Here is a 9,931-nt window from a genome sequence, read left to right as displayed (position 1 = left end):
ACTTTTAACTTTATAGAAAAAAGTACATGTAAAATTATTGGAAACTAAATTTACTTTCACAAGACTAAAGTTCGAAAACAAAACCTTTATATTCTAAATCCAAGAAATGATATTTACCTAATGAACCAAAGGGTGTTAATAAAACAAATCAATTAATATAATATAATCCACAAGCACTTTGCTTTATGCAAAAAAATCATGCACTAAATTTTAGGCCAAGATAGGGAGAGATATTATTATTATTATTATTTTATTTTTATCCTTTTTCCCTGCCGGCAAGTGGCGACAAACGAAAGATGGATCCAACAGCCATTGCCAAAAAAAAAACCAAAAAAAACAATATATATATAAAAAAATTTGGTTAAATCTATGATTAGATTCTTATAACTAGTTTACATTACATCCACACGAGCAAATAGGACTTTAAGCAAAATTATCCGTACTATATACATCATGAAATAAAATTTAAAATATATATATATTTTTTTAATATTAGAAAGAGACATTAAAAAAATTAAGTTTAATTTATGAACCAATGAGTAAGAGACACAGAGAAGAACATATTCTTAATGGGGTGTGCTCTATGGCGTGAGCCTGAGGTTATCCTAACGTTGTAATAATCTAATTAAATTACATCAAAAATGGCAAAAACTTCCAAACTAAAACCACACAATATATCTCTGTCTCAACCCTGTGTGTGTGTGTGTTTTTTTTTCCTGAAGAGGGGGAAAAAAAAGAAAAAGAAAAAAAAGATCCCATAAATGGAACCCACCAAAATTGGGTATAAAATGCCAATCATCAGACTCAAAAATTTTCAAGCCCCTCAAGTTTTTTTTTTTTTTTTTTTTTTTTTCTCTTTTGCACAAAAGAGAAAGCTAGGAAGCTAGCTGCTAGCAATATTATGTCTTTTAAAGGGTTGATTGAACTTACAGTTTATCTATACGTATAATGGCTAGAGAGAAGTAGTATATATATAGTATTTCTGATAGTTTTCCAAAGAAAAAAGTGGGGAGGTTTTTTTTTTTGTTTTTTTTTTTTTCAAGTTTATAGAAAAATGGGATGTGAAGAAGAAATTTTGATAATAAGAAGCTATGATGGGCAATCTGCAGATAGAGGTAGAGTGGAAGATCTAGAGAGAAGATGCGAGGTAGGGCCATCTGAAAGAGTTTTTCTCTTCACAGACACTATGGGTGACCCCATTTGTAGGATCAGGAACAGTCCCTTGTACAAGATGCTGGTATTTCTATTACCTTCCCACCACTCCCTTCCTTCTTGTTTTTAAATATACCACAAACCTATCAACTCAAGTTTTTCGTTACTTCAGGTCGCCGAAGTGGATAACCAGTTGGTTGGTGTGATTCAAGGCTCGATAAAGGTGGTAACAGTTCACCAGGCGCCAAAAGACCGGGCTAAGGTTGGCTATGTTTTAGGCCTTCGTGTCGTGCCGTCATTTCGACGTCGAGGTATTGGTTGTAGCCTTGTGCGACGGCTCGAGGAGTGGTTTGCAGTTAATGATGTAGATTATGCTTACATGGCAACTGAGAAAGACAATGAAGCCTCTGTGAAGTTATTTATCAACAAGCTTGGATATACTAACTTTAGAGTTCCAGCGATTTTGGTGAATCCAGTGAAACATTACCGATCATATCACCTCCCTTCCAACATCCAAATTGCTCGCCTAAAAGTGGATGTCGCTGAGTTTCTCTACCGAAAATTCATGGCCTCTACGGAGTTCTTCCCCCACGACATTGATCAAGTGCTCAAACATAAGCTAAGCCTCGGCACGTGGGTTGCTTATTATAAAGATGACGACACCTCCTCTACCAAATTCGAAACAAACGGTAGCAAGTCGGAAATAGCAATACCAAAGAGTTGGGCAATGCTGAGTGTATGGAACAGTGGAGAGGTGAGTGTTAAACTACAACTATCAATACAAGAAGCTTGCTTCTTAAGCCGATAAGTTACAGTATATTTAATCATTTCATTCATTTTTTCCACAAGGTGTTCAAGCTACGACTAGGAAAGGCACCATTGTCATGCTTAATATACACGGAGAGCTCGAAGGTGATAGACAAGATCTTCCCATGTCTGAAGTTGCCATCGATACCGGATTTCTATGAGCCATTTGGATTCTACTTTATGTATGGTGTTCATAGGGAGGGGATGGGAACAGGGAAGTTGGTGAGGGCGTTGTGTCAATACGTGCACAACATGGCGGCCGCAGCGAGGGACTGTAAAGTAATAGTAACAGAGATTGGAGGGGAAGACTCGCTGAGAGAAGAGATTCCACATTGGAAGTTGCTGTCATGCCCTGAAGATTTGTGGTGCATAAAGGCATTGAAGAAAGAAGCAAGAAATAGCCTACATGAGTTGACAAAAACCCCACCAACTACAAGACCAGGCCTTTTTGTAGACCCAAGAGAGGTATGATGATCAAAATCATATCAATATTAATAAATCCCAAACTTACTTTAGTTAATCACAAATCACAAACTAAACCAAAATCCAACATATAAACTATAAACTTTCTATCTTTTATGTACATACCACCATGTACACACTTCCAATAATAATGGGTTGATTTTTGTTGTTGTCCCTAATAAAAACTATGACTTGCCTGATTTTTGTTTTATTCTAACGATAAAGATCCATTTTGATTTCCTTCCATCTAACCATATTCAAGCCCATGAAACACGAGCCCTTCCATAATGTTAGGTGAAATTTTTGTTGAATGATGTACTGTATAAAAGGGGACCATAGTAGATTTTTATGCAAGGTTCAAGAAATCCACACTTGAATTTGAAATGACATATATACTCATCGAAATAAACTGGGCTATCAAGTGAGTAATAACTATCTTATTCAAGATGTCATGATCTTATACACACGACATACTCGAAAGAATTAATTATATATCAATGGAGTTGAAAAGAATAATTTGGGCTAAAAAGTGAAGATGCACCTCTAAAACGAGTGGGAGGAAGTATGGATGGGTTTTTTTGAACCTCACGTCATGTGTAAAGGCATGTTTGGAATGATTTCTTCAAATGCTTAAAATAATTTTTCAGCACTTGGAATTCTTTTTTAAGCATTTGGAAAGTCATGTTAAGCATTTCCTAACACCGTTCAGATAGGTCTATATCTAGAAAACCCGTGTCAAATGGAGTGGTGGGAGCTTTTATGTTGTAACTTTCACAACGGTGACAAAAAATCTTGAAAGATTTCCCTAATTAGGAGCCACCTTTGCAGTGTCCTTTGCTACTCTAAATAATAATACCAATCTCTCTCTGCTTTCTTCGGACAACTCAATCATCAGCCTGAAGGTGGTCCTTTCTTCATTATTCCACCTGGCTATAACCCTCTTTCTTTCCTTCCCGCAGTAAAAAAACATCATACTCAGAATCCTATTCAGACTGGGACGAAGGACATTTTGAAGCATAATTTCATCTTGTTTTTTTGTGCTGCTTCAAGTTCATGTCCGTCAGATCAGTTCGTATAAGCAAAAGGATCTACAGTAGCTACATGAAACCAAGTCAATCTATTCTTTAACCAAAAACTAAGTAAAGTGGCAAGTGGCATAAATTCGACTGGAAATATGATATGTCTAAAAAATTGGATCAATTCACTCTAATGGGAAGTTATTTATGGAGGAATCCTAAAAGCTAAAAAGGACATAAATTTCAAATTATCTTGTTTGTTTATACAAGCAACAAAAAAGACACTTATAAATGAAATTATGGACAATATTACAAATGTAATCTTTTTGTTTGATTAAATAAGACTTCATAAGTTTGTCTGCAAGTTAAGATCATGTTCATTGATACAATAATTCAATGTTTAAATTGTAAATATGGTCTTTGTGGTTCAGAAAAAGTTACAATTTAATCTCTATAGTTAGATAAAATCTTCATAAATAGTCCTTGAGACTACTTATGAGGATTTTATCATAAGGACTATTAATGAGGCTTTATTAAATCATAAAAACTAAATTCTAACTTTTAAAAGGATTAAATTCTAACTTTCTCCAAAGTATAAGGATCAAATTTGGAATTTAATCTCATTTGATTGTATCTAGTTATTGTTAAGATATTAGTAATCTATTTTATTACTTGAAAGTTCAAATTCACACCGGACAACTATAATACTATGTTCCAGAGAAAGAACAATAATTTGATTTAAGATAATTTATGGTGCAAATAAGTATCAGAAATAACGTTAAAAACTGTAAATATTTAATTACGTGTTAACATGAACTTTGAAGGCCGGAGAAAAAATGCTCCCCAATTTATTAATCATTTATATTTAGTTAGATCTAATCTGCAAAAATATACACAAACCCAACATTCTCAGAAGTAGCATAGTTTATAATGATATTACAAAAGATCTTGAAAAGATTATCAGCTTCATGTAAATTATTAATTTAATCCTCTAACTACAAATTTTTCAGAGATCCACCAGTGACATCCAAATATCTAAAATATGATATGAAGGAATAGGGGATACAATATATTGAAGAAAAGCCAAAATAGGAAAAGAAACAAAAGCAGAAAAGAGTGGATAATGAATTATTCTGTGTGTTCCTGCCAAGGAAGGAAATTCACCCTCCCACTTTTTTGTTAGTGCTAATGATAAACCTTTTCAAATAAGAGCATGTGTGGCAACAACTATAAGGACTTCATAAAGTTTCTAATCATGATTAAAATGAAGATAATGATGATACCTTTGGTGTTTGATGATGTGTTTATTCCTGCTAGAGGTAGGACGTATTTTTCCTCCAAATCTTCTAAAGAAACTACTTTATTATAGCTGAGTGGAGCACCTGCACTTCATTAGTGGTGAATTTGTGGTTTATAAGAATTAAAAAAATTAATCATTATTTGAGCTCCCGTTTTGGAAAAAGGTTATTTAGAACAGTCGCCGCCTTCATGACAGTTGGATGCATAATCACAAGTATTTTACAATTTTTCTCTCTATCTAAAAATTATAAAAGTAATAACCACATTCTGGTAGAAACATTCATAATTTTTCCAATATTGGCTCTATTCTCAATTGATTTAATATACAAGTGCATGAGAAGGTTCAAAAACAAAGGGCCATGTTCAAGAAGCCATTATCTAATACTTCTTTTCCGATTAGCCTAAGAATTGGGAAGTATTGCAGTCGAAAATTCAAAGCAATTCGATGGCAGAAAAAAGAATGGTTTGTGTGAGAGAGACGTATCTGAGCACAACTCTTGTTCAATATGCACATAGAAGAAATCAGTCATTCAGGTCTCATAAGCTTCCAAGCACTGCCCTATGGTCCCTGCAATCAAACTTGAAATCTTTGAGCAAATTGAAGTGGAGCGTGGAGACCACTGATGCAGACTTAACTAACATTCTAGTTTCTTCAGTGGCTGAGCATAGATTGGCAACCTTTTGGACCACCTTCCTGCAATTTGCTTCCATAAAATTGTTAATAGAATTTCTAGCAAAAGAGCTGAATATCTAGGGAGCTGTCAGAAAATGAACACGGCAAGAGTTTAACTGCCTTTATAATCTTTGTGGCCCCTTTCAGAGGATCCAGTATGAAAAAGACTTAAAGTTTATGGTAGGAAATTGAAATATTTGAAACATTTGGAGATAGCTTCCTACTTTTAAATGATCCTCAACTACTCAATTTTACAAGATTTGAAACATTGAAAAAATTATATATGTTCTAAGTAGGTAACCACCAAAGATAGAACCCCACATAAAAAAAAGTATCCAGATTGATCAATTACACTCAATTTTATAATTAAAATTGAAGAATTAAATTAGAATTGCATGAGATTCCTTTTTTTTCGAACTTCTGTACAAGATCTTCAGCATCAAAATTTGGGACAGTTGAAAGTAATGATGAACTCATAGTACATCCAGATTCCAGACATGATATATTTTTTCCCATGTCATTAATGATAGCTCACATAAAGAAGTCATGTACAATAAAACTGAACATGGCAGCAGGTATCATTATGTTCCTGCAAGCACATTTAGATTACAGTATGTTTTTCCTAAATTGGAATAATTTGGCCATTGCTCTATTGTTCATGGGTCTTCAGATATACCATTTGAGTACTCCTCCCCTGCAAGACTAGACGTTCCATTAAGTAAGCGATTCGTGCTGGTGGAATTAGAGTAAGGGGAATACGCAGAAACAGGATTGCCTCGTGAATATCGGCTCTGGGCAGCTGTACTACTTCTTGTCACTTTGGGACGAGCCTTTCTACCCTATAGCAGAGTAGACAGTTGATGAGACAAAGTGAAAAGAGATCAACAAAATAAAAGCAGAATGTGTCTGAAAAACATATATTAAAAGGGGCAGAGAGTTACCCTTCCCATGCATTTCTCTAAATGAGGGGCAAATCTCCCAGCCATAATTGATCGACCACAATTCATGCAATCAAATATTTCGTTCGCAACAGAAGGATGAGTTTGTCCAAAAATATCAACTACATATTTTCCGTTTGCTTCACTACTATTGCTAGAATCAGCTACTCTTACTCGTGCCTGTGCTGAAAGTCTTAATTCTTCTTCTTCCTCTTCTAAGTTACGATCAAGACCTAATCTTGCTATTCGATGACATTCCGATGCAATATCAACAATCACAGAATCCAGAAGATCTCCAAACAAATTAGATGACAGCTGCAAATATGACCAGAAAGCAACAGAAGTTCCAGTTCCATTAGTTGTAAGGAAGTCAAAATTGATTACTAATTATTATACTTCTTTGGTTTCCATGAAATGATTGACACATCACCCATACTTAGACTAAGCCTTTTCTCACATTAAGGAAGTTAGACGAAGCTTTCAAATAATTCATTGGGCTAGACATGTTGGCTAGGTGCTTGCTAACCAATGTAATAAAATACTTTCAAAGATTACACCTTGAGACAAGAATCTCACTCTTAGCCTTGAAACTCGTACACCTTCTTTGGAGCATAAAAGGCATTATCTATAAAGCACCGACACTCCTAAGATGGCCAATTGTCAGTGTCGGACATGTGTCCAACACCGACACGCCCCGACACGCCTCCGACATGTGTCCGACACGCCAGCTATATTTTATTATTCTTTTAAATTTCCAACACGACGGGGACACGGTTGGGACACGGCACGGAAAAATTAAAAAGAAAAAACAATGAAAGCTTATAAAACTAAAGTTAGCAGCCCAAAAGCATCAGCCCAAGCCCAAAACTTTTAGGTGGTTGTGTTTTTTATTTTAATTTCTCAAAATATATTATTCCTTTCCACTTTTCTTTTCTTCAAAATATCAAAACTCCCGAGTCCCCATGCCCAAAACGCCACGCCTCCACGCCCACTCGATCGACGGCCGGCCACACCTCCACGCCCAAAACACCACGCCGGCAATTTCTCCACACCCAGACACACCGGCAACAACTTCTCCACGCCCAAACTTCGTTCAACTTCTCCACGTCCAGACTCGCCGGCAACTTCGCCACGCCCAAGAAGAACTCCTGAATATTTCAAAGGAGAGACAAAAATGTGGGGCATTGGAGATTCATTTGAAGATGTGGGAATGCTTGAAGTAGCTAGTTTATCTTTGGGGGAACAGAATTGGAAGAGTTTTTACTGATGATGGTGATTAGAATGAAGCTTCGAGTAGTTAAGAGGACATGGACAAGAATGAAGAAAATACGGCTTGGCTTCTTTGATTCTATTTTGTGGTTTTGTAACTTTTGTGGTGTTCAACTAATTACTAAAACTTGTTATGACTTATGACATTAGACCGTTAGTCATCTTATCTATGGTTGTATGGTTGTTAATGATGTTTTTAAATGGAATATTTCCCAATATGTTTATTTCACGACATATATTTAATTTTTTTAATAAAAAAAAATAACGTGGCCCCGACGTGTCGTGTCCTACTTTTTTTAAAATTGGCGTGTCGTCGTATCGCCGTGTCGTGTGTTGGTGTCCATGCTTCTTAGGGCATTATGACTCAATGCAAACACACCAAAGGTTCAAAGTCTTTATACCCCATATATTAGCTAGAAGAATAATATTAATTTGCCCCATTATTAAGAAAAATAGAAGTTTTTTTTTTGTGTATGTAATGCTAATACATTTTCTTTTATTTTCTTCAGAAAAGAAACATTTCAATGAAAAAGTAAGGCTAATACATGAATTGTGGCAGTCTAACCTATTGGTATCTTTACGACCTAGGCTTAGTGATGATAGTGGTGACATTAAGAATGACCAGTTAATTCTTTGTATTGAAGTGGCCATTTACCGGACTGATCAATTTTTGTATTTACATAACCATTATTTTTTATTTAAGAGGTCACTCCTTGTGACTTGTGAGGTTGAGCATTTGAGTGAGAAAATTGGGAAATGGCTAGGTTTAATGCCTCCCTTTAGGCCTCGGTTACTAGGCCTCTTTGTAATTATGACCATTGTCTTCTATTTTTTCTTCTTTGGATTGGAGTTCTCTCCCGATTCTTTTTTCTTTGGGACTCTTATGTTTGGACTTGTTTTTTGTATGTCCTTGTAATCTTCTATTTTTTTTATGAAAGCTTGGTTTCTTACCAAATTAATATACATATAAATGATCATACAAATTTTGGATTTGTATAAATTTTTATTAAAATTGATGTTAATGTCTCATGCCACCTTGAGGTTTATCCCTGACCTCTTTAAGAGAAAAAGCTTGAGACGCCTTTAGAATGTTTACAGACCATTGCTAAAAAAATCTTTCAAAAGAACCAGCCAGGTGCATCTCAATCTTCTTAACAATCCAGGAAGAAATATCATATATTGCACACACACGGCTTCATATTTTTTACAATTCTATTACTGGAACATACCAATGAAAATAAAGAAAACTTACTGCAAAGGAATCTCACAGAGAACGAAAATACAATTTCGAGGGAACAATCTGGTTGAGTATCATTAAACTGAGGGAAGTCTGTGAAAGAAAGCTTACTGATTGAGTAGTTTCTTTGTGGTTAGTAACCGGTTTGGTTGATTACATTAGGATTATTTAATAGCTTGTAAGTTAAACAAGTAAGACTGTTAGGCTTGTAAGCCGTTTATAACAGTGGTACAGTACCATTGTTCTTTTTTCTAGGAGGTAACTAATTCGAGAACCGATGGATTGCAGACGCTCAAAATACTTCAGGGCAACATCAACGTTATAATTCCATTGTTCTCTTGTTACTCGCATATTCCATAGCAATAATTAATTTAAGTTTTTATTCTTCACTGTAAACAAAGCCATTATAGCTACTACCTTCATTTCTCATTATTCATACACTAAGGTGCTAAATGCAAATAAGAAAAAGAAGAAGAAATATAAAGGGAAACGCCACCTGAGTTTGTGAAGATGCATTGTCCTCATTCGGCATCGACATGGATCTAGAAGCAGAAGGAGTTTCAATATAGGCCTAGAAACATAATAACCGGGGCAAATGTCATTAAACACAGCGATTTATCCAATTTCAAGCAATACAGTACAGAAAATAAATCCAATTTAAAGGATCATCAATCTATTCAAAACCTGAAGTTGAATAAGAGACTAACGAGAAGATTTACACATTTTCTGAAATTAATCAAACTTGTAAAACTAACCGATCAAACAAAATACAAAAAGGAAAGAAAAATCTCTTAACATTCTAAATATTGCAAACTGGCATCAAACACAACATTTCTTGGAAATTATTTACTGGAAAAATGTTCGTAAGTTAGCGAAATCAATGAGGAATACAGAAAAATGCAGAAAGATATAGCTGTACTTACTTATATGAAGTTGAATTCGCAGCAAAAATGAACAGAGTTTACAAATCCAAGCACAGTGGGATCCGAGAAGACTACAAAAAGAGGGAAGCTTCATCGAAAAGAAGACGAGGGTATCGGAAAATATGTTAAATAAAAATAAAAAATAAGAAATAAGA

The 9,931-nt window shown here is 35.0% G+C and overlaps 2 protein-coding genes across 4 annotated transcripts; one reads left to right on the top strand and one right to left on the bottom strand.

Annotated features, from left to right (window-relative positions):
• The first annotated feature begins 838 nt into the window (after nt 1–838).
• LOC120083288 (probable N-acetyltransferase HLS1) lies at nt 839–2,621 on the top strand. Its single transcript, XM_039038964.1, has 3 exons — nt 839–1,237; nt 1,325–1,906; nt 2,002–2,621. The coding sequence occupies exons 1-3, from the start codon at nt 1,055–1,057 to the stop codon at nt 2,428–2,430; spliced, it is 1,194 nt and encodes a 397-aa protein (XP_038894892.1). The 5' UTR covers nt 839–1,054; the 3' UTR covers nt 2,431–2,621.
• A 3,168-nt stretch (nt 2,622–5,789) lies between these two features.
• On the bottom strand, nt 5,790–9,931 carry LOC120082472 (SAGA-associated factor 11). Of its 3 annotated transcripts, none has more exons than XM_039037655.1 (4): nt 9,777–9,931; nt 9,350–9,424; nt 6,351–6,662; nt 5,790–6,248 (listed from the first exon to the last, which is right to left on the bottom strand). In XM_039037655.1, the coding sequence occupies exons 2-4, from the start codon at nt 9,389–9,391 to the stop codon at nt 6,066–6,068; spliced, it is 537 nt and encodes a 178-aa protein (XP_038893583.1). In that variant the 5' UTR covers nt 9,392–9,424; nt 9,777–9,931; the 3' UTR covers nt 5,790–6,065. The 3 variants fall into 3 exon arrangements, with proteins under 3 accessions (XP_038893583.1, XP_038893584.1, XP_038893585.1); XM_039037656.1 differs by lacking the exon at nt 9,777–9,931 and adding an exon at nt 9,609–9,730; XM_039037657.1 differs by lacking the exon at nt 9,777–9,931 and adding an exon at nt 9,650–9,668.

This window comes from Benincasa hispida, chromosome 8 (assembly GCF_009727055.1).
Source record: "Benincasa hispida cultivar B227 chromosome 8, ASM972705v1, whole genome shotgun sequence".
NCBI classification, from domain to species: domain Eukaryota; kingdom Viridiplantae; phylum Streptophyta; class Magnoliopsida; order Cucurbitales; family Cucurbitaceae; genus Benincasa; species Benincasa hispida.
The sequence above is the reverse complement of the archived record's forward strand: the minus strand, read 5'-3'. Positions and strand labels throughout refer to the sequence as shown.